Genomic DNA, 24,612 nt, shown 5'->3' with positions numbered 1-24,612 from the left:
AAATAATCCAACACCAAATCCACTGATAAGGAAGTTGGATTGTGATGATGAAGAAGACACCAGAAAGAGAACCTAGTCCACTTTTGTTAATAACATTGCTGAGTGGCTGGTTTCCTGGATGCATCAAGAATTTGTCGAACAGGCTGAGAGAGATTCATCATCTGAAGAAGCCTCATCTTCAGAAAGGATAGGATCTTGTTCAGAGTCTCCCTATAGGTCTGAATCTTGAACAGTCCAGGATCAGTACCGAGCACTTGGTGTCAAAGGCTCGAGATGTTTCAATTTCCACAGTGCCTTTCCGGACTGCACCAACGTTGACTCAGGTTATGTCTGTGTTGAGAATGACTAGTGTCGGCAAGACATCGGTGTTAATTCCTAAACAAGTGGCAGCACTGATGAAGACTCCGCTGCAGGTGCAACCGGTGTCGAGGGCTCAGACCGGACTGGCACCAGAAGAGACATGGGCAGAATTTGAGTCGGCATCAGCATTAGTAGCTGCTCACACAATTCCTCTTTAAGCAAATCGTGAATCTGTTGATTGAGAGTAAGCACCGGTACCAATGGCTTTTTTGCTGGTACCGTCGGTGCGGCTCTATACTCCGGCGATGAGGAGACCGATGTCATGGCACTCACTGGCTCACTGCTGCTTTGACCTGAGGCCCAGAGGGGGGGTGGGGGCTTACCCACAGAAGTATGCAACACCAAAGAAGGTTCCACTGGTGTCGAAAGATGCAGTGTCGATTTGGCCGGCACCGCAAACGTCAGCAGCAGTATCCTTCCATTGCGGCATTGAAGAGGAGGTGCTGCTGAATAAGGCGGTTCTTTAGAGTCCTCTTCTGCAGAAACAAACAACGGGAACAGGTTTCGGGACGGTGCTCAGGCCCCAAGCACAGGAGACACCAGCAATGCGGGTCAGTCACAGAGATGGGGCGAGCACAACATCCACACTTTTTGAAACCCATCTGCGGGTGGACATTGAAGGAAGACGGCCTCGGCTAAATCAAAATCCGAGGCCAAGGTAGTGGAACAGGCCCCGTCGGGGCCAAACCCGCAGATGAGTAAAAACGAAAATTGTTACTTTTCTTTTTATTAAAATCAACTGAACAAATAAACTAAAAACGAAAATGACTGAAAAGTCAAAAGTCCACGGAAGGCAGCGGAGAAAAAAGTTTCAACAGTCGTTGAAAAAAACGCATCTTCTTAGCTCTGTGGAAACTAAGAAACTGAGAGACCGCGTGCCCTATGTCGGGCGGAAAGGCACTCGCGCAAGTGCGGTTCGGGCTATCGTGAACTTTCTAAAGACACAGTGGCAATGCATTTTTTAAAGTGCTCCGTACCGGGGCTCCGTCGGTGATGTCACCCATACGTGAGAATATGCTGCCTGCTTGTCCTGGGATAACTTTCCATTGACTGTGCACTACATCCCGAATATCCTGATGCATAGAGAAAGAGCAGGATGCTGACCGGATCCCTCTCAGGAGAGGGTCTACAACACGAGAGGGGTCTTTAGCTTCTTCTTCAAAGTGTAAAATTGAAGATACCTGAAGAATGAACTCCTGCAACTCTTCCCATTGAAATAAGCACACAACAGATGCGTCCTCATCAACCGGCGCCTCTAAAAAGTCTCCATCCACAAATCAGGCCCCCTCCATCCACAAATCAGGCCCCAGGTTCCTCCAAAGATCCCATTCCTCATTTGGAGAAAACGGATCAGCCATAAAAAAAAAATCCTTGTCCAAAGATGCCCGCGGCCACTTGGATGAAGGCTAGGGGGGGTTGGACAGAGGCAGCCATGGCAGAAGACTAAACAGGGACGGCCGTGGAAGGGACAAACCTCCAAGACAACCCCGAGACCCCTAGCATTGAAGCAGGACCCCCAGTTGCCTGTAAATAAGCTTTGCACATGGCCAACATCAAATCAGGGGGGAAAAAACCTCAGCGGCAACACAGCATTCATGTTAGGAGCAGAAGACACATGTAAGACCTGTTCCTGCTATTCCAAGACAGGAGGAAGGTCACCTGAGGCTGTGGGCAAATTAGACGCGCTTCCTGCCAAAACTGAGGGAAGGGCTGTCACCATACTGTCACCAGAAAAAACAAGCGGCACTGAAAACATAGTCTATCCTACCTCTACAGCTGATACAGAATCCCCAGCCCTGGCAGACCGCAACACCGAATCCAACTGACTGCTGGTAGCTGAGGAAAACCCGGCATAGGCGAGAGGGGAAGCCTGAGGCTCACCCCTGCCGATGAGTGATGCGCATGTGAAGGTGAAACTGGAACGCCAACACCCTAAGCCAGGTCTCCCTCCAGGCGGCCGGAACATTTCGTGCACCCACAAGACACATCCAACAATTGGCTCCCACAAACAGCACACTTTTCTACTTTTTTGAAATGCCCATAATGAAAGTGCCAAAAACCCACGCACAACAACACTGTGTAAAAATGGTGGCCTCGGACCTCTTTTTTTATAATATAAAGCTCCTTTTATTTCTTGTGTCTTATTTTCTCTTTTTTATTTCTTCTCGTAGCCAACCAGCTGTATCAAGAGAAAGCAGACCCCAGACAATCTAAATTGTAGTCAGTGCAGGTATTGGTGGCAAGGCGTATAGTTGAGGCTCCTCTAGATTTAAAAAAAAAAAAAAACTGGGGAGGTGGGGGAAATGGGGGAAGGGACTCCAAACGTCCATCCATTACCTCCAATTTCTCAGTCATGAGCTGAAAGTGCTTGTCAAGGGATTCATCCAGGGCATTTTTTACCTCCAGAACCACCTAGGAGACCCAAGCGGAGCTCACCAAAGAACCGTCAGCCAATTCATTATCTGCCATCTTAGGCTCCAGGTCACAAGATTTGTCTCGATCCTTGTACAGGGTTTTCGAAGTCATTTGCACAGATCGGTTCCAGTAAGTCTCCAAAGCATACCACAGCTCTAATCTGCCAGAAATAAGGCTGATCGTGATGTAGATTTATGTTTTAAGAGGAGAGGCCTAGGTGCTCATCCTACACACATCTGTACTTCAGCACGGTATCACCAGTGTTCCCTCTAAGCGGGCGGGTGTTGTGAGCAAACTTTTTTCACTGTGAGCTAAAAATATCGGGCGCCAGCAAGTTATGAGCCAAATAAATATGTTGCTTTCTACCACAGAACTTCCTTACGTTTGTATGGAATCTATCCCCTTTCAACTTTAGAGAGTGCCCTCTCGTTCTCCCTGCCTTAGCTACTAAGTCTATTCCCTTCAGTACCTTGAATGTTTCTATCATGTCCCCTCTCAATCTCCTCTGCTCAAGGGAGAAGAGGCCCAGTTTCTCTAATCTTTCGCTGTACGGCAACTCCTCCAGCCCCTTAACCATTTTAGTTGCTCTTCTCTGGATCCTTTCGAGTAGTACCGTGTCCTTCTTAAAGTACCAGTGCTGGACGCAGTACTCCAGGTGAGGGCGTACCATGGCCCGGTACAGCAGCATGATAACCTTCTCTGTCTCTTCAGTCCAGCATCTGCCCCTTCCATTCACTGTCTGTCTTTCCCTGCCATCTCTCCTCCTGCCCCCCCCACCCCCCAATTTGGTCTAGCATCCATCATCTTCCTTCTGTTCCCCTCATGGTCTGGCATCTCTATCCTTCCCTCCCCCCTGTGGTTTTTAGCATATCTCTCTTCTCATTTCCTCCACTCAGATCTGATCATTCTCTGCTCTCTCTTCCCTTTTCTTCTCTGGTCTTCCTTCTCTATTTTCTGCCTCCATCTAAATTAAATTCTTTCTTACTATTTAGTCCCGTTTCCCTCTTTTCACTGTGTCTACACACAGCTTGTCACCCCTTTCCCTCACCCCTCCATTATCTTACTATTTTCTTCCCCCTTTATTTATCTCCTCCTTCCATCCAGTATGTGTTCTTTCCCCACTTCCATTCAGCATCTGCTCTCCCTTCTCAACTGACATCCATCTGCCTTCTGCTCTCTCTCCCTTCTTCTCACTTCCATCATCTGTCCCCTTCTCTCTCTCTCTCATCTCCTCCATTCCATCATCTGCCCCTTCTCTCTCTCTCTCTCTCTCCCCCCCCCCCAACTTCCATCATCTGCCCTCCTTCCCCTCACCTTTGTGGGTCACTTTCTTTCCCCTGAGGGTGGCTCATGTCACAGGGGAAGCTTTGGCCGAGCAGAACCGCTTGATTGACAGTGGAACTTACTTGATTGATGTCGATGCTGGGGCCCGTTGCCGTTTGAAGGAAAAAAAAAAAGGTGGAAAAAAGGAACCTGTAAAGGCGAGAGGAAGGGAAACCTCCAGGACAGCTGCTTTTTGCCCTCCTTCAACGGCCCAAGAGTTCAGACCAGCAGCGGCAGCTCTGTATGCTTTTAACTTCGGCACAGAGCTGCCCCTAATCAATAGTTTAGCGCGGTTTCATGAGGCAGCCTCGGGGCCTTTGATAGCCGGCCCGCTTCGATGATGCGATGTGGGCCGGCCTAGCAAAGGCCCCGAGGCTGCCTTATGAAACCGCGCTAAACTATTGATTAGGGGCAGCTCTGTGCCGAAGTTAAAAGCATACACAGCTGCCGCTGCTGGTCTGGAGGTGCGGAGACAAGGCAGGAGGCAAACGCGGTGGAAGGCAGGAGTCCCGGCGAAGGCAGGAGTCCCGGCACAGCGACTGCAACAGGAAGTTGCAAGTCAGCTGACGCCGGCCTTTCGTTGCGGCGGGGACCGAATCCTTCGCGGACCGGCAAGATTTTGTTTGCGGACCGGCGGTTGAAGAACTGTGCTCTACACTGTGTGCGCTGTGACGAGAAACTTGTGCGCTGCGAGGTAATATTTTGTGCGCCAGCGCACCCCAGCGCAGCTTAGCGGGAACACTGTGATGTGACCCCCCTCAAAGCTGTTTATAACTAAAAAAAAATAAGTTAAATACACTAATTCAGCAAGACAAGTCAGCAAAAAGAAAACAAAAGCATCAGTCATGAATGCAATTATTGTCACCCTTAATATTGGCCCAAATGACAGTCATGCTTCAAATACCTAGCAAAATAAAGCACAGTTACTTACCGTAACAGGTGTTATCCAGGGACAGCAGGCAGAGATATTACTTCCCCAAATAACCCACCTAAACACCTTCCAAGCAAACAGACCCCAAAAATTAGATGGTAATCTTACCTACCCTAACTATATTCTCTTTGTCCATATCACACAGTTCGGCACTGTCATTTTACTATCCAACCCCTAAATCCCCTTAGGAATCTATCCAGCTATCTCTCCTCTGTCAAAAAAAAAAAAAAAAAAATTGTATCTTCACTGGAAAATGTCCAGTCAAATCTTTTGTAATCCGCCTTGAACTGCAAGGTATAGGCGGAATAGAAATCCGTAATGTAATGTAATGTAATGTAATATTCTCTACATGTGGGTGACGTCACCGACGGAGCCCCCCTAGCGGACGTTTTCGCAAGCAGACTTGCTCAAAGATCTTCAGGCTTGCGATTGGCCCGCGCATGAGCGCATGCCCCTCCCACCCTGCCTAGGGTATGCATCTCCTCCGCGTGTCCTCAGTTCTCTGTTTTCCGCGGAACCAGAAGCACTGCTCCCTTGCTTCGCGCAATCTCATTGTCCCTCTTGCACCGCGGCTTATTTGGCTAGTTTCTTTTGAGTTGCTGTGCTCGCGTCTTTCATTTTCTTTATTTTCATTTTTTTCAGTTCGTATATTTTTTAACAGGTTCCCGGTCTTCCTTTGGCCGCCTGGCCTCGCGGCTCTCTTTTTTCTTGTGTCCCGGCCTCGTTCCGGATTTAAAAACTGCACTAAGTGCAACTGGGTTATTTCCATCACCGATCCTCATCGTTGGTGTGTGGAGTGCCTGGGTGCGGAGCACCGCACTGAGTCGTGTCCCCGTTGTGCAACTTTACAACTGCGGGCTCTTCGTAGACGGGTGGCTAAGATTCTCCAACTCTTTGGCCCCATGGAACCTGCAGGACTGGCCTCGAGCCAATCGCAAGCCTGAAGGTCTTCGAGCAAGTCTGCTTGCGAAAACATCCACTAGGGGGCTCCGTCAATGACGTCACCCACATGTAGAGAATTATGCTGCCTGCTTGTCCTGGGATAAATATTTTTACTAGATTCAAGGCAGAGCTCAAAGCCTATCTCAGTCTGAAGATAAGGTGGAATACCATTCCAGTGAAGTGAAGTCAAAATTGCAGAAGCAGGGATTAAAGCTCCTAGCTCTTGACAACTCCCGACTCCTATCCCAATGCTTTAACAGTGTCTCCTTATTCCTCAGAAAGGATCAAACTATTGCTGAAACTGATAAAAGAGCATATGAATTTCCTATTACTGTGTAAGGAAGACTCACCCTGACTCTCTTATAATCACAGAGGTACTCCACCTCAAAATCATATAGGTTCTTCCTGGTGACTTCAAGCAAGGTGCAAGAAAGCTTCTCCAGGCGGCATAGATCCTGCAGATGGCTCCAGGATGACTTACAGCAAACACTACATCCTGAACAGAAAAAGGAAACCAGTCAGTCAGCATGCTCCTCTCTGACACAATCACCTCTTTCTTTCCATCACAAATAGCCATCATCATTGCATAGGATCATTCAAGGTGTTCTGGGATTAAGTGTCCTTATAGTCAAATAAGGTTTGCAGCCATTTCAAGGCCTTTGCAAATGCCACATTACCTGGCTCTTGCCACACAATTTGTCAAACCCTAATGAGATGTGGCAAAACTAATGACCTGTTCTACTGCCTCTTGTTAATGTCAGTACAGGTTAGTCATTGTCAATATCTTTGACCCCTCCAACTTAACTTCCACATTTATTCCTTTTCCCACACAATGCCCTTACCATTCCCTTCTCCTGGAGGGTTATCATCACATCCCTTGCTGCAGCTACCAACCTGTCTCCAATATCATCAAGCCTTCCTGTCAGAATGCAGCATATTTCTCCTCCCCCATGCTATACCTCCATTAATCGCTGCATCAACATTCTTCTTCCTCAGAAGATATCTCCCACATCATGCCATTCTCTCTACTCAAGCTGTCATATAGTGCCAAAAAGGAACTGTTCACATTGACACTATCAAGAAAGTTCCTTAAGTAAGCACCTCCATGTAGGTGCCTCAATGCCATTCAGTGAGGAAGCTATTCTATAATAGAATCTGAATGCCCAGATTCTATTACAGAATACTGTAGTAATGTAAGAGAATATTGGACCACCTTACATTTACATGCCTGAATATAAAGTCCCACCGAATATAAACTAAGGTAACTTCCCCCCCCCTCAAAAAAAAAAGATTGACTCTAATATAAACCGGGTGTGTGTTTGTGTGTTAATATTCAAGTGCTGTGCCTTGAACTTCCAGGCTCTGCACCCTGTTTCCCCTTCCATGCTGCTCTGCCAAGCTCTGCATTCAGCCCCCTCACTCACTCCCCCCTGCCAGACTCTGCACCCAGCCTCCCTGCCAGGTTTTGTATCCTCTCCCACCCACCCCCACCCCCGATGCCTTGCAGGCCTCCACTGGGCCTGCCGTGAGACCTGATGGTTCAGCGGTGGCTGAGACAGGAGGGATCCCTCCCGCCTCCTGTCCCAGCCCGATTCTAAGTATTTTTATCGCCCTCCTGCCTCCCCTCCGTACCTTAAGTATCCCTGGGGGTCCAGCGGTGGTCAGAACAGGAGGGATCCCTCCCGCCTCCTGTCCTAGCCTATTCTAATTATTTTTATCTGCCTCCTCCCCTGCATACCTTAAGTATCCCTGGTGGTCCAGTGGTGAATTCCAGTAGAAGCAACCTTCCTTTGCTCCTGCCTGTGCAGAACCGCTAGCTAATTGGCTGCCGCGAGTTCTGCATACAAAGAAAGCTCCTGCTGCGATTCACCACTGGACTACTAGAACTCAAGGTACGCAGGGGAGGTGGGACATAAAATAATTAGAATCAGGATGGGACAGTATGTACGTGGGGGAGGTGGGAGGGAGATAAAATAATTAGAATTGGGCTGGGACAGGAGGTGGGAGGGAGGGATCATTCTTGTCCTGACCACCGCTGTACCACCAGGGGTACTTAAGGTACATGGGGGAGGTGGGAGGGAGATAAAAATAATTAGAATTAGGCTGGGACAGGAGGTGGGAGGGAGGGATCCCTCCTGTCTTGGCCACCACTGGACCACTAGGTCTCATAGCAGGCCTGGCAGAGGCCTGCAAACAGGTTCGGGAGGGTGGGCCAGTGCTGACCTGAATATAAACTGAGACCCCCATTTTTGGGCCCAAAATTCTGTTTAAATTTGAGTATATTCAGTACATCAACCACAAGAGCTGGTGTAACTGCAGTCATGTAAATGTGGCAAAGACACACATAACTTACAGTTAGTACACTCCCCTTATGCATTTATGTGCTAAGCACTCATGCATGCTGCTACAAAAGCACTTAGGTACCATGCTAGTACTTCCATGGGTTAAGTGCACACTTACTTGTGTAAGTGCTAATATTTTGTACATTTATATACACAACGCATATGTAAATGTGAGCGTCCAGTTACAGAATAAGGCTCAGGACAAGGCAAGGCATTATACAAGGCAGTATCTAAGTAAAAAGAAGAAAGTGGTATGAGAATATGTGTTGTGAAGAAAGGGGTAATCAGGGTGAAAAACAGAGTGCATAAATACATACATAAATATTGTCATACTGGGACAGACTGAAAGTCCATGAAGTCCAGTATCCTGTTTGCAACAATGGCTAATCCGGATCACAATTACCGATACCTAGAAAGATTTCAAGACTAAAAAAGCAAAGGTTGCTTACCTGTAACTGGAGTCCATAGGCAGCAGGGGAATGCAGCCACATGACAGTTAATGTCATCCAATGAAGCCTGCATGACAGATTCCTCCAATAGCTTAGAGAGGTTTTAAATCACCTCTGAGTATGCACCAGGCTCCTGTGCCACTTTGCTGTGAAGAGTTTCCTCATGCTATATCATTGCAAATTTTCTTTGGCTGGAGTCACTTCATGGTTGATGGTTGTTTTGCTGTATAGATGTGGTTAAAAGAGATCAGATGATGATCAGACAAGGGTACTGGTTTGATGGAGCAGCTTGGAGTAAGTGTGTCGAGTGATGCATTTTTCTGAGTAAAGATTAGGTCTAGGACAATGTATTGCAAACTGTGTACCTCCTGAGATTTCAGGTGTGCTGCGAGACGCTGGGGAGGAGGAGAGGCGCCTGCTGACTGCCTACAGGACGTGCTTCTTGCAGCAAGAGGCACATCCTGTAAGCCAGTGTCTCTCAAACTTTCTCGAGCCGGGGCACACTGTGATGACATCACGCACATGTATGAAATCATCAAGTCGACGTACGCGCATGCTCAGAGGCTCTCCAGATGGGCCTTGAGACGCCAGTAAGGGGTGCCAGCAGAGAAGAGGGCTGGAGAGAAGCAGAGGCGCTGGCTGATTGCCTACAGCAGTGTTTCTCCTCCTCCTCTAGCGTCTGTGTGTGAGCAGGCTAGAGCTCAATAGCCAGGGGGGCAGAGCAGACCTTTTTGCCACTGCACTCCCTGATGTTTTATGACTTCTTTGCACATACCTTTCCATTAATAATGATCACTATAGGTTCTTTTTATCTCCTCCCCTTCTGTACCTCATCTATCGTTAAGCTCTTTATGCTATCCCCATTCACTCTTTTCTGCTAGTTTTATTTCCATCTATTCCCTTTAAGGCTGTTGTAAATATGTATAGACTACTATTCTATTAATGTGCTCCTTGCCCCTTTACTCTTCTCTTACAGTGCATGCATTCTTTAAAAGCAGCTCAAAGGCTGCTTTGAGATACTGTGACCTATCACTGATATGACTACTAGCGACAGTGGAAAATCAGCAGCTTTTTACATGGAGTAGTGCTCAAGACAGATTCCGAAGGCATGATTTTCCACTAATGTATCCCTACAATATATAGACCTTGAAACCATCAAATTACCATTATTTATTTTAAATGTTTATAGACTGCTTAAGTCTAAGCACTTTACATTCAAATACACATATAGCACAGATTTGAACAAAAACAGCAGTTTACATTTCTCAGTGAAATAATGTAATAAAGTTATTATGTCAAATTCAATATCCTTTCTTCCTTTACCTCTCTCGATCTCAGTATCATAAGATAGCCATATTGAGGTCAATGCCCCCATTAAGTTCTGGGCTCCTTTGGTAGGACGGTCTAAATAAATAAAAAAATGAGGGTTATTTCATAAATAATGCACATTATTTTTTAAAAATTTACATGTTTTATTTTTTTTCAAGTATTTCTTTACAATCCTTCAATATAATCTCCCTGCTTTGCAATGACCGAGTCCCAACGTAAGGGAAGCTTCATTATTCCATCCAAGACACTGTTTTTGTTCAGTTGACGAATGACTCGGGTACTGGTGGAAAAAGCTCTTCCAGAGATGCAAAACGATGTCCACGCATAGGTTGTTTCAACTCTGGAAAAAGGTCGAAGTCTGGTGGACTCATGTCTGGACTGTAGGGAGCGTAAGGTAACACCTCCCAGCCATATTTGCTAGTTTTTCAATGACGACATTCCCTATATGCGGGCAAGCGTTGTCGTGAAGAATGAGTGGCCCAGCCAAGAGCAACTGAGGTCGGGTTATGTGCATTTTTCTGTGCATTTTTTGCAAAAAATCACAATAATACACTGCTGTGACACTTCTTCAACATGTCTGTAATGATCATAAGCAAAAATCATCATTTGTTTGACTTTTGAATGAGCTCGTCAAAATTTTTTTGGCCATGGGGAAGATGGAGCTCTCCACTCATCATTAAAAACTACATAAATACAGCTGGGAGATGTTACCTCATGCTCCCTAGTCCAGACATGAGTCCACCAGACTTCGACCTTTTTCCAAAGTTGAAACAACCTATGCGTGGACATCGTTTTGCATCTCTGGAAGAGCTTTTTCCGCCGTTACCCGAGCCATTCAGCAACTTAACAAAAACAGTGTCTTGGATGGAATAATGAAGCTTTTTGGACGTTGGGACTCGGTCATTTCAAAGCAGGAATACTATACTGAAGGATTGTAAAGAAATACTTGAAAAAAAAAAAAAAACATGTAAATTTAAAAAAAGTGTGCGCAATATTTATGAAATGACCCTCATATGTTACGTGAAAGCATCCATAAATGAGTTTTCAGCAGTTTCTTAAAGGCCAAGCGGTACATACATTAGTGCCAAGTCATGTTCCTGTTTCGTGTGTATTAATAACTCATCTCCACAACTATCATGTAGTATAGCAGGGGTGCCCAACACGTCGATCGCGATCTACCGATCAATCGCAAAGGCAATGCAAGTCAATCATCCAGTGTTCGCTTGGTCCTTCGTATTTTCGTGTTTTTCCAGTAACACCTCCTTTCTGCTTCTCTCCACCAAACAAATCGGGAAACACTGTCAGGCATGCGTGGCAGAAAGCCACTCAATTCGAAAAGAAGTTGGACGCTATGGTAGGAGTCTTATTTTTGCACGGGAGTTAAGAGCTCAGAGGAGCGTCTGTTGCTCAGTATAGAGTGATTTTGTGGTACAATTGGTATGTTTCCGAACTCGGTGAGAATTTCAAAAGAAAAATGTGAGCGAGTTTGGTGTTGAGTGAGAGGGGGTTAGATGACGTACTGAGCGGCAGCTATGATTGATATTACAGGGGAAAGGGGAAGACAAAGAGTGAGAAAGACCTGGAACAAAGTTAGGAGGACTAAAAATGTTAGAGAGAGAGGGAGAAGAGAGGGGAGCAGATGTTGAACTTGGAGGAGTATAGAGGGAAGAGAGAGAAAGAGACTGCAGAGAGGTGGAAAGATTCTGGACCAGGGAGGGAGGGAGGAAGGAAGGAAGGAGAGGGAGATAAAGATCTGGAAGAAAGGAGAACAAAAGCTGGACATGGGGGGGGGGTGTTGTAAGCAGAAGACAGAGACAGGCCTTGACCAAAGGGGAAAGACAGGGGGCAGATGCTGGACTATGGGAGATGCAGACAGAAGAGACAGAGGGGGAGAGACCCTGGGGAAGAACAAAGAGATGCAAGATCATAACAGAGGAGGGAGACATGTTGCCAATAGGGGTGGAGGAGAGAAGAAGAAAGTTGGACTCCTGGAGGGACAGAGAGAGATGTTGGTTGGGGAATGGAATGAGGTCTGGAAGAGAGGAAGCATGCAGGAGGTAGAAAGAAAGAAATAGTGGATGCACAGTCAGAAGGAAGTGCAACCAGAGACTCATGAAATCACCAAACGTAGAAAAAATGATTTTATTTTCAATTTAGTGATCAAAATGTGTCAGTTTTGAGAATTTATACCTGCTGCAATAATTTTGTACTATATTTGTCTATTTTTCTATAGTTGTTACTGAGGTGATATTGCATATTTTTAAATCATCTGCCTTGACCTCTTTAAAAAATAAAACAAATATAAATGATAATTAACATTTTCTCTGCATACAGTGTGCTTTGGGGGTGTTAATTTTGTGGTTGCCATTATGAATTAATAAGGTTATATTGTGTGTACATGAAAAATGAATGGAGGAAATTGCATTACAATTAGTACTATTATAATGGGGGTGGGGTCAGGGGCTGGGATACTCGGTTGGTATTTGTTATATTGTTGGTAGATCATTTTGACTTGGTCATTTTAAAAGTAGCTTGCAAGCCAAAAAAGTGTGGGCACCCCTGTAGTATAGACTTGGGTTCCAGAACTCTAAAGGCAGGACTACACTTATTTCAATGCCAGCTGTTTTATTGGTTTTCCTTCAATAAGGCCATTACCACCATAGTTGAAACAAGAGAGGCTAATAGAGTCATGAAACAACTATTACAAAATAAATAAAGGTCAAAGCATTAAGGGGCTCATAATCAAAAACCAAATACTGTACATCTAAAAACCCACCTAAATCGGTACTTGGGACGATCTAAAAGACATGTCGTCCAAGTGCTGATAATTGAAACAGGTTTTAGACGTATCTGAAAACAGCTTAGGCCTTGTCGGTGCTGTTTTGCGCCCAGAGCTGAAAGGGGTGTTTTAGGAGGAGTGGTGAGAGCAGGATTTGGGCAGACCTAGACTTAGTCGTATTGCAAGTACTGTATAACCAAACTGCCTAGATGGAGCTTATACATAGTGACTTAGGACATCTAAAAACAGGTCTAAGTGGCAAAAAGGTTTCCAAAGTGACCAGATAACCACTGCAGGGACAAAGTACAGACCCCCCACACACTCCTCCAGTGATCACTGCCCCCCCCCACTGCCATAAAAACATACATATCTGCCTCCAGAACATCAGCACCTGGCATAGAAAAGTCTAGTAGAGCTGCACAGAGGTGGCTTAAGTGGTCTTGGGGGTGGGCTTGCGAACTATAGAGAGGAGGACCCAGGCTCATAAGCCACTCATAAGCCACTCATAAGCCATTGCATTCATGGTGAAACATGTGCACTCACCAAAACCCTTTTGTACTGCCAAATAGGTGGCACCTGCAGCCATAAGGGCTATTGGGGTGGTAGATAGGTGGGTCTAGTAGGTTTTTGGGGGGGGGTTGGGGGAGGAGCTCACCATGACCTGCAAAAAAGTTGTAGCGAGATGTTTATGTGGCACCCTTTTTGTGAAGTTCACAACAGTGCCCTGTAAGGTGCCTCACTACTCTGTTGCCTTGTCTAGGTGGCCAGTCCATCACTTTGCTGACCCTGCCCATGTCCAAAAGGTCTTGTTCTAGGCGTTTTTGACTTGGACAATTTTTTGGACGAGAATGGGGTATAACGATAAGACGACTTAACAGTGGATGATCAAACGGCTGGTCGTACAGTAGACGATTTTCAAAAAAATAAAAAAATTGAGGGACTTATTTTCAAAACCAGACTTTAGACACTGCCGACTTTGGGCAATTAGCAACTTAGGCCCAAAATGGACTTAGACCTGTTTTTTGATTATGCCCTTCCACGCATTTAAAAAGCAAATATGTTGGATTTCATTCATCTTTGGGTTTTCTTGGAGAGGAAGAAGTAACACCGGTGTAAAACATCCCAGGGAGATGAGGGAAAGATGCAGGACATAATTTGTTTTATCATTTTATTAAGGCAGTGACTCTTACTGAATCAAGAAAACATGATCATACACCATAACTACTGTTTTTAATAAAGTGAAATGTTTTACAGATTAAAAAACCTCAGAAAGCTTAATGAGTAACATAAAACTAAATATTTGTTTTAACAGGAGAATTACATTTTAATACTGCACCTACTTTGTAACAGATATCCATATATTTTCAATAATAATCATATTAGGTATTGCCATGCTTTTGACCACCATCACGTTCCCCTATGTACTGTCCTATGCAAACTTGTAACCTGTTCTTAGCTCTTCTGGGAGGACGGGATATAGATCCAAATAAATTAAATACCGTGGAAGGCAGAAATCCTGAACCCCAAAGCATACGTGCAGAGCATGGCTAAAGATGTGAAAACCAAGTCAGATTCAAAGACACATTTAACACCTTTCCTCGAGCAGACCAATCCACCCTCGTTTTAAATCACTGAGCGTATGCAGTATAGTTCTCTACTTTTTCTGACAGAAATCAAAAACTACAACTTAACGAAGAGGCGAAAACCAGGACTGGATCAGTATGTCCTTGCTAACTCTAAATAGACTCCCGCCTCATCCCGGGAATTATGAATACATAGGTTAAGTGGAGGAGGAGAGCACGTTACTTTCTCTCCTTGTACTCAAGAGACTCTGCCTAAGGCCCACATTCCCGCTTTCACATCACCAACACATATGTTTAACGGATTCGAACCTTGGGGCACAGAACCTACAGCTCGCGCGCCCTTTAAATACTGAAAAGAGTGATCGCAACAAGCAACTTCGCGCCCCTTCTACACTTCGGAAGAAGTTCCCGGACCAGCCGGCGGCGCGAGACCAGCTTCCCCGTTCATTCATTTCATTGGCTAGCAGAGCTCGTGCATTTGTTCAAAAAAAAAGTTTCGTGCCTAGGCGAATGTTCTCGCTAGCTGCCGAGCGGGAACACAGAGACAGTAAAGAAACGACGAGCCTTTGATGCCGGCTTACTCTCGCGCTTTGGCGATCCACAGCCGCTCGATCTGCGCCATTTTATAGCCGCACACGCAATACCAAGAGAGGACTCACCTTTTAAATTTTCCGCCATCTTCACAACTTCCCTCGCAAGGGGAGGAGGGGGAGGGGACTCTACCCAGTCTACTCCGCGCGCCCCTCCCCGTTGAAACGAGGAGGAGGAGGAGCTAACGCTGGGTATTGGGTGTGAGGAAGGAAAGGGGAGGAAACAAGCAGGAGAAATGACCAATAGGAAAAAAAGAAGAGAAAAATGGGGCGGGATTGGGGCAGCTTTTCTCTTCCTCAGGTCTAGGATCATATTCCTTTGGCAAAAGAGGGAACTTTAAATTTTAAACACGTTGCGAGTGGTCGTGGTAGGCTCTCTCCTGTCGAAGGACATATAATTTTAGATTAATCTGTAATTCCTTTTTGTTATCACATCTGCTTGTGCTTATTCTCTTTGAAGAGAAACCTTGGCATGCATGTGCAAATTATCATTTTTTTTTTTAATCAGAGAGATCAGTGACAAAACCATATGGCATTCTGTCCTCAAACCAGTGGCGTACCTAGGGTATGTGACACCCGGGGCCCATCATTTTTTGACACACTATGTAAAAAAATATTTTTTTTGTAATGACCATGAAACAGAATAAATGGTCAGAATAGAAACAGGCAGTGAAAATTTTCTTATATTCCAAACATAACATAACATAAATTATGTCTGAATTGTCATGACATCAGAAGTACATATGGAGTAGTTGCAGGTGATGCTTGGGACAGTTCTGATTGTGTTAGTTCGGTTTTATGTGTTTTTTTGAATAGAAGGGTTTTTATTTCTTTTTGAAGGTTTTGCAGTCTGTGGTCGATGTCAATTGGTTGTAAAGTTGGGGGTCGAGTGTTGCAGCTCGAATGGCTAGGAGGTTGTCGAACAGTTTTTTTCTTTTGACGTTTTTGGTTGGAGGGTGTGTGAATGGTGCGTGAGTTCTCCTATGTCTGTTTGAAGTGGATTGAATTATTTAGCTGAAGAAATTAGTTACCCCCTCATCCCACACACATTAATTCTCTTCCATTTTTGTTCCCATTATAAAAAATACTGATAAGTTCCCAGAAAAAAAATACAAGAAGTGAAAACAAAGGCCCCTACAGATGAGAACATAACATAAGAATAGCCTAACTGGGTCAGACCAATGGTCCATCATGCCCAGTAGCCCATTCTCATGGTAGCCAATCCAGGACACTAATACCTGGTCAAAACCCAAAGAGTAGCAACATTCCATGCTACCGATCCAGGGCAAGCAGACACTTCCCCCATGTTTTAATAACAGATTATGGACTTTTCCTCCAGGAATTTGTCCAAATCTTTCTTAAAACCAGCTACACTATCTGCTTTTACCATAACTTCTGGCCACTTCATTTTTAAGTTTAGATCTTTCCTTTCAAACAGAGACCTTGCTAGATGTCAAATACAGCACAAGGTAACTTCACATGGACTTAGCTGTGCAGGAAATGTGAATCTCCTCATACACCCACCATATAGTGCAAAAATGTGCAAAGGTCTGTTTTTTTCTTTCGATCACTACATAGCCTAATGCCACACAAGCAGTGCTGTTACAAACATATTCTGTAGGTCAATGCTAAGGATAACAAAGTTTCCTTCCTTGGACCAGAAGGAGATAAACCACTGGAAGAGATCCCAAAACAACACCCAAAGACCCACTCAGTGTGTGAACCAGTTGAGTGGAGTGGACTAACTGGGGGGTGGAAATGGGCCCGGAGTTTGCTCAGCAGAATTTCCCAGACCACCTCTTCCTCTCAACACATTGACACGCTGCCACCACCACCACTAGAAACACCTCACTGGGTAGGCCAGCTATGCTATAAACTTTATAAAACACATTATTATATTTTCTTATAAAGCACATATTTTAACTGAACTCTCTGACATCCTCAGCCTTTCCATTCACAAAAATAGAAGGAAGAAAAGTTCCCATTTCCTGCTGTTTCATGTCCCCGGCCTATACAATATTTTTTTTCTGCAGACCCTTCAAAAGTCTGACCAAATCCTCGTTTCATTTGCATTATAAAGTACTGAGGATGCCATCTCTCCCCAATCCCAGGTCCTAAAGTATAAGACAGTAGCGCAAACTAATGCTGCCAGATTCAGGAAAAAAAATTTCGATTCGATTCAGCCTATTGAATTGGTTTTTCAATTCGATTTTCCTGCCCAGTTGGGTGATTTTTTTTCAAAACTCCTGGTGGGTTTTATAGCTTTTTCACCCCCTTTGGCTTCTCCTAACCACACTGGCGCTGTGGTGTAAATAAAATAAAGAAACAAAAAGGACTTTTCCTCTCTCTGTTAAATCCTAGCTCACGTTTGCAGTCCAACACCAGCTCTGTCAGGATATACATTTCAAATCTGACATATTATAATCACAAAACAGAAAATAAAATAAATTTTTCTACCTTTTGTTGTCTGGTTATATTTCAAATCTTGTTGGTCCAAGATTTTTTCTGGTTTTCTTCTGATAACTTGCTTGCCAGGGTCTCCTTCTTTCTTCTTTCTGCGTGCTAACCATCCATCTGCCAACTCTGTCCTCCCTTTCCATTTCCCTTCCCTCCCCAGGAAGTCTGGTATCTTTCCTTTTTTTCATCTCCCTCCACAGATCCACCTTTTCTTAACTACCCTTTCATCCGGCATCTCTCCCTCCTTCCCCACCACCCCAGAGTCCACCATCTCTCCCTTTCTTTTCCCAATTACCCTCCTATCCAGTATCTCTATCCCTCCTCCACACCATCCCTTGTGTCCAATTTCTCTCCCTTTCAGTTCCTTCCCTCCCTAAATCCCATGGTCCATCATTTCTCTCCCTCTCCTCTATTTTCAGACCCATTATTTCTTCATCCCCCCCCAAAGTTTGGCATATGCACGTCTCTTTGAACACCCCCTTCCCTCTGTGTACTTCTAAACCAGGGTCCCCCCCAAAGGCCTGTCACCCCTTAAAGGTCTGCGTGTCCCCCCTTGAAGGCCTGCACCCCCCTTGAAGGCATGTCCCACCCCCTTGTAGGCCTGTCCCCCCCCCTTGAAGGCCTGTCCCTCCCCCTTGTAGGCCTGTCCCCCCACCTTGAAGACCTGCCTGCCTGTCCCCCCCCTTGAAGGTCTGCACCCCCCCGAAGGCCTGCCCCCCCCCCCGAAGGCCTGTCCCCCCCTTGAAGGCCTGTCCCACCCCCTTGTAGGCCTGTCCCCCCCCTTGTAGGCCTGTCCCCCCCTTGAAGGCCTGTCCCCCCCTTGAAGGCCTGCACCCCCCCGAAGTCCTGCACCCCCCCTGAAGGCCTGCACCCCCCCAGAAGGCCTGTCCCACCCCCTTGTAGGCCTGCCCATCCCCTTGAAGGCCTGTCCCCCCCACCTTGTAGACCTGTCCCCCCACCCTTGAAGACCTGCCTGCCTGTCCCCCCCTTGAAGGCCTGTCCCCCCACTTGAAGGTCTGCACCCCCCCCGAAGGCCTGTCCCCCCCCTTTGAAGGCCTGTCCCCCCCTTGTAGGCCTGTCCCCCCCCTTGAAGGCCTGCCTGCCTGTCCCCCCCTTGAAGGCCTGTCCCCCCTTGAAGGCCTGTCCCCCCCTTGAAGGCCTGCACCCCCCCGAAGTCCTGCACCCCCCCCTGAAGGCCTGCACCCCCCCTGAAGGCCTGTCCCACCCCCTTGTAGGCCTGCCCACCCCCATGTAGGCCTGTCCCCCCTTGTAGACCTGTCCCCCCTTGAAGGCCTGCCTGCCCCCCCCTTAAAGGCCTGTCCCTCCCCCTTGAAGGTCTGCATACCCCCCCCGAAGGCCTGTCCCCCCCCCTTGAAGGCCTGCCTGCCTGTCACCCCCCCCTCCCCCTTGAATGCCTGCCTGCCTGCCCACCCGCCCCACTCCGAAGGACCGCTCGCCCCCCTGGCCTCCCCGCACCACCTATGAAGCAGCACTACCTATGCTGCCGGCCTTGCCGTTCAGTCCCCACCACCACCACCACCCCCGAAGGACCGCTCGCGCCACTGACCTTCCTGCACCACCTATGAAGCAGCCGCAGCAGGATCGCGACGTCAGCTATCCCTGCGCTGCTTCCTGCACCGCGTTCCCGCCCCTCCTCTGATGTCAGAGGAGGGGCGGGACCGCGGCGCAGGAAGCAGCGCCCAAGCAGCTCAGGGATAGCTGACCTCGCGATCCTGCTGCTTGCTGCTTCACAGGTGGTGCAGGAAGGTCAGTGGGGCGAGCGGTCCTTCGGGGGTGTGGGGGGACTGAACGGCAAGGCAGGGAGCACCCCTTCAGGGCTGGCACCCGGGGCAGACTGCCCCTCCCGCCCCCCCCCCCCCCCCTTGGTACGCCACTGCCTCAAACTTCACGGGGTATTTAGTAAAATTCAAGTATTTCTAAAGGTAAATAATTATGGAAATCCTTTGAAACTTTTCTAAAATTAAATAAGGAAATTCTTCGTAACGTTTCTGTGTAATTCATTGACCTTTATTATAAGTTCGGTATCATTATACTGTGTTCATTTTTAATGCTGCAATATTTTATTTCCTGGGTTACAGATTATCATTGTTTATGCAGATTTGATGCTCTTCCTATAAGAATTTATTTATTACTAGCTGATGCCCCGGCGTTGCACGGTTATTTAATTATAGCAATAACACTGTAAATGGATTCAAATAAAGATACTTTATAGTGGTGAATGAAATTATTTTTTTACAGCTTAATAAAAAGTACAATATTCAAATTATAATGTGAAATATTTGACAAAATGAATACAATACAACTAACGCAAAACGTGATTATAAACAACATTTTTAGTTTCACCTCCAGGAGCAAGAACATATAAATTGTTGGGTGAACCCACCCTTGAGCAAGCAACATAGAGTTGTGGGCCGAGAGACCCCCAGAACATATCACCCCAGGTAGTGAGGGATCTGCATACCAAGTTTCGTTCAAATCTGTCAAGCCGTTTTTGAATTACTGTGAGAATGGCAGCTTTTTACATTTTTTCCATTGACATGAATGGGTGATATCTGATTTTCTGTTTGTAGCTCCGCCTACGTGTGCAGGTGGGCCGCGAGACCCCCAGAACATATCAGCCCAGGTAGTGAGGGATCTGCATACAAAGTTTTGTTCAAATCGGTCAAGCCGTTTTTGAATTACAGTGAGAATGGCAGCTTTTTACATTTTTTCCATTGACATGAATGGGTGAAATCTGATTTTCTGTTTGTAGCTCCGCCCACGTGTGCAGGTGGGCCGCGAGACCCCCAGAACATATCACCCCAGGTAGTGAGGGATTTGCATACCAAGTTTCGTTCAAGTCGGTCAAGCCGCTTTTGCGTGATCGCGGAACATACACACACACATACATACACACATACATACCTCCGATTTTATATATATAGATTGTCTTTTTATTTTCTGAATTTTTCTAAGTTTGATCAAGCTACTTATCATGCAGGATGAAAGGCAAAACTTCCAGAAATAAAATAAGAAACAAAACAGCTGTATGAGTAACAAAACCCTTAGCGCGCATGTGCACTTGAAACTGTGTGCCTCCGCAAGTTGAAATAACGTCACTTATCTTAGACGTAGTTGGGGGGGTCCTCAACGTGGCCCCGTTTCGGAATCTGCTTCAGGAGACCCGGTTCAGGATTTCCAAAACGCATTTACAGGCCGACACAACTGTCGGCAAAAAAAACACTTGCTAAAGCTTGACATGTCAGGTTGTGGTCATACATCAGACTTTTTCTATTGTTCATAGGTAATTTCTTGGAAAATAAAATTTGAACTTCATTGATCCACCCAACACACAACTTCCCAACAACAACAACAAAAAACTCACAAATTTTGTTGTTTTTTTTTAACCTTGGAGCGAGGGGGTTGCTCTTTCAACAGTCAACCTACCAGTGGAAGAAATTGATAAAGCTACTGGTCCCTTAAGATAAACATTTGTACAAATCCATTAGTGCTTTCTATACTGACAAATGGAAAGGTGAGAGAGGCCAGGCACACAAAAAAATACATTATTTAAGTGTAGAATTTTTCTAAGTTTGATCAAGCTACTTATCATGCAGGATAAAAGGCAAAACTTCCAGAAATAAATAAGAAACAAAACAGCTGTATGAGTAATAAAACCCCTTAGCGCGCATGCACACTTGAAACTGTGTGCCTCCGCATGCGCAGTGCACCGTCGTGCCTTCTGTGAGCGAAGGGCGAGGGTGAAGGAAGGGGGAGACGGCCCTGGTCGGAAGGTGGGCGTGTCCATCTGGAAGGAGAAGCGGTGAAGAGATGCGGAGGGGGGGGGGGTGGTGCAGGGAGCGATCTTGCTTTGGTTTGGGGAGAGGGTGTGCGCTAGAGTTTAACCTTTCTGCCGGGAGAGAGCTGTGTCGGGGCTGCCATTGCTATGGGAGCAGCAGCAGGGAGAGGGATCCGTGTGGGTACTGTGCTGTTGGCATGAGGAAAGGCTCTGGGGGTGCTTTGGTGGCGAGTCAGACCCCGCTTACAACGGAACATCCTGAACATTCTGAAGATCAAGGGCCATCGGGAGAAGAAGGAGTGGCATGCTGGAGTAAATTGCATGTGTGCTGAATGAAGGACAGACATGCTGGGGATAACCTGGGATAGGGGGAAGGAAGGAAATAAATAAATGAATGAATGAATGAATGCTGGACATTCCTGGGAGAAAGAAGCTGGAACATAACATAACATTTGTGCTTGTTAACTGCGTAACCGTAAGTTCAACGTAGTTTACAAAGATTCTAAAGTAAACATGATTACAGGGAATAGAATAAATTAATTAGTCAAGTGCTTGGAAAAAAAAAAAGATATGTCTTCAGCTGTGTTCCACAAATGTTTGTAGGAGTAAGCTGTGAACCAGCAGTGTTGCTAAAGTAGGATTAAGAAATTTCCTGCTTTTACAACCCTGAACAGAAGGAAAGCTAAACAGGGCATGGAAATAAAATCATGAGCAGGTCAGCAGGACTCCATGCAGAATGGCGAAAGCTGGGCACGCAGGGGTGGGGTACAAGAGAAAGGGTAAAAGAGAAAAGAAGCTGGGTGGGGGTTGGAATATAGGGACAGGAAAATGGCCTTGGAGGCAAGAGTAAGAAGGATAAATACAGCGGAGGATCTGTAAAGACCCAAAGGGTACAGAGAACTATAAAGAAATGAGGAAAAAAGTCCCCACGCTTTTATCTATTTTCTTTTTAAACTATGATATTTTCCCCAAAGGGAGGTGCACCATTCCTGGAGATACTGCAATACCAGGTTGATGCGTGGAGTGGATGAAGCAAGCTCCTATTCCATCTCCCTGTTCCAAAAATCAATTTAATATATCGTCCCTAGATAAGGGACATATCAGATATTAAACTGATAAGAACAGATACTACACTTGATCTTAGCCAAAAGGCCGAGAAGCGATACTGCAGCTTCCTCAGTACCAGCAGCCCTCTGTTCCTCTTCTCTTTCTAACTCAGGGAGAGTACTCAAGCAACTAGTGCCCAGTAACGACTCGAAACAAGGGCTTTAATCCTATCGCTTTCTTCCACAAAATGCCACAAGCTTTCTGGTCTATAAGCCTAGTAGGTTTTTGGGGTGTTTTTGTTTTTGTTTTTTTTCAAAAAAGTCCTCTAAGAGAGCTGGCTTTAATTTCTTTCCAGATCGATTTTTCTTATTCCTGTTGTTTCTCCGAGTGTCAGGTGACTCGTTGATATTTGCATTGGCCTGCCCACTTCTCTGACGTTTCCGCTTTGGCTGAGTTGCTCTCTTCTCTTCCACTGCACTGCAACAAGGGGTCGGGATCGTGCTTGGCTTGCAATTGGGAAGCTGTTTTCCTTTCAGGGAGGTGAATTTGAAGAGAATTCCGACGAGCTTGTAACTGCATTTCAAATCCCGTTCGTGCTCGTGCCTGTACTGTGGTGGCATCACCTGCAGGTCACACTTTGTAAATACATCATCTTAAGAATGTAATACAATATTCTGCATCAGGGCACACATCGAATTTTGATCTCTTGGATGCAGAACTCTGGTAAAATGAATGCAAAGCCCAATACAAAAAAAATTGGTTCAACCCCTCTTGTCTTATCTACTACTCAGCTTAGTGCTGTTCCTGAGGACTCCAAGTGGTACAAAACATGTTTGAAAACCAGATGAGAAAAGTTTAACACAGCAACGAGCATGAAACTCCGAACGAACACTTACTAAGCTGGAAAACAACTACAGAAGCACTAGGAGGGTTCACTCACACCCAACTGGTTTCAAGAACACAAAACCACACTGCCTGTCGCTTTTCACATGTATTTTACCCACGTGGCTCAGGTCCAGGGTTGCCCTGGTCTGCCCAAGTACTGGCCTTAGTTCTTCAATATATACCATTATTATCCCAGGACAAGCAGGCAGGTATTCTCACTAGTGGGGTGATGTCATCCGACAGAGCCCCGATACGGACGTCTCACAAGCATATTTTGCTTGAAGAAACTCAGAAGTTTTCGAGATGCCCGCACCGCGCATGCGCCAGTGCCTTCCCGCCCGATGGTCCGGGCGTGTCTCCTCAGTTCTTTTCTTATCTGCGGAGCTGAGAAGTTTTACTTCGATTCTGCGCTGACTGACATTCCCGTTTTTTGCCTTCTAACTAGCCGCGGTTTTGAGTTCTTTTTACTCTTATCGTGTGTTTTTATTGACGGCACCCGCATCGACGCTGCCTGCAGTGTCCTTGGTCCAGAACATTTCCCGAAATCGTGCCGGCCTTTGTTCCAATCTTACAGCGCGGGGCGTTTAAGCGTCGCTGTTTTTTGTGGGAGTCGATGTTCAAAATGGAAGCTGCGAAAGAACCTTCAGCTTCGACCTTCGGCTGCCGCTTCGCCTGCCCATGCGAAGCCCGCCACCACTCCTACTGCTCCGGGTCTCCTGAAGCCCGGCTTCGTTTGTCCCGGTTCTCGACCCCCGACTTCGGCGCCGGTGCCTTCCTCCGTCTTCTCGGATCAGGTACCGAATCTCTACCATTCCACCCCGTGGTTATCAAAGTGCCGAAAGCTTCCAAGCAAAAGCACCTCGACCACGAAGGAGCGCGAAGACCGTGCTGGAGGACCCCCTTTCGGTGCGGATCCCTCCATATCGGCTTCGTTGCGGTCCCTTTTGGAGGCTCAGTTTGTCGAGCTCATGCACACCATGGGACCCAAGTTAATTGCCACCATCCAGGGTGACCTCCCCGGTTCCGATTCCGGGGGGGCGGACCGCCCCCTCCTCCCTCCTCGACCGGTCCGGTCTCGCTGCTTGGCGAGGTAGGAGCGGCGTTTATGGCGGCCGGTCCCTCGAGGCGAGCCTCTTTTAGTGACATGCCCCCTTTAGAGCCCATCACGCCTCCTGATGAGGAGGTCTGGCATACCTCTTTGGGAAATCGAAGCCCTGGCCATCGCAAGTCTCAGGAAGAGTTCTTACGCACTCCTTACCGGGCCTGGACTGCAATCTCGAGAGGCGTCGAATCTCCGCCTCTTCGCTCCACGGCCTCGAGTCCCCATCTACTCGCTGAGGCGTCGGGGGGGGACCCATGCCTACGCATCGTCATTCTAGAT

At 46.5% G+C, this 24,612-nt stretch overlaps 1 protein-coding gene and 1 non-coding gene across 7 annotated transcripts in view; both read right to left on the bottom strand.

Moving 5' to 3' along the window:
* SUV39H1 (suppressor of variegation 3-9 homolog 1) overlaps positions 1 to 15,203 on the bottom strand; it is a 56,508-nt gene extending 41,305 nt beyond the window's left edge. For 2 of the 6 annotated variants that reach the window (XM_033923516.1, XM_033923562.1), the window contains exons 1-3: positions 15,113 to 15,203; positions 8,763 to 8,985; positions 6,322 to 6,467 (exon numbers count right to left, since the gene is read on the bottom strand). In XM_033923516.1, the coding sequence (XP_033779407.1) occupies positions 6,322 to 6,467; positions 8,763 to 8,835 (219 nt within the window). In that variant the 5' untranslated portion in view covers positions 8,836 to 8,985; positions 15,113 to 15,203. Of the gene's footprint in view, positions 1 to 6,321; positions 6,468 to 8,762; positions 8,986 to 10,085; positions 10,176 to 14,369; positions 14,404 to 15,034; positions 15,072 to 15,112 lie in introns of those variants that run through there. The other 4 variants (XM_033923533.1, XM_033923543.1, XM_033923525.1 and 1 more) reach the window with 4 other exon arrangements.
* A 7,069-nt stretch (positions 15,204 to 22,272) lies between these two features.
* Positions 22,273 to 22,463, bottom strand: LOC117352766. The gene has a single exon (XR_004537829.1). It is a non-coding gene; the product is annotated as a U2 spliceosomal RNA (small nuclear RNA).
* Positions 22,464 to 24,612: the final 2,149 nt, after the last annotated feature.

The sequence above is a fragment of the Geotrypetes seraphini genome, chromosome 1 (assembly GCF_902459505.1).
Source record: "Geotrypetes seraphini chromosome 1, aGeoSer1.1, whole genome shotgun sequence".
Classification (NCBI taxonomy): Eukaryota; Metazoa; Chordata; class Amphibia; order Gymnophiona; family Dermophiidae; genus Geotrypetes; species Geotrypetes seraphini.
This window is presented reverse-complemented; position numbering and strand designations above follow the sequence as displayed.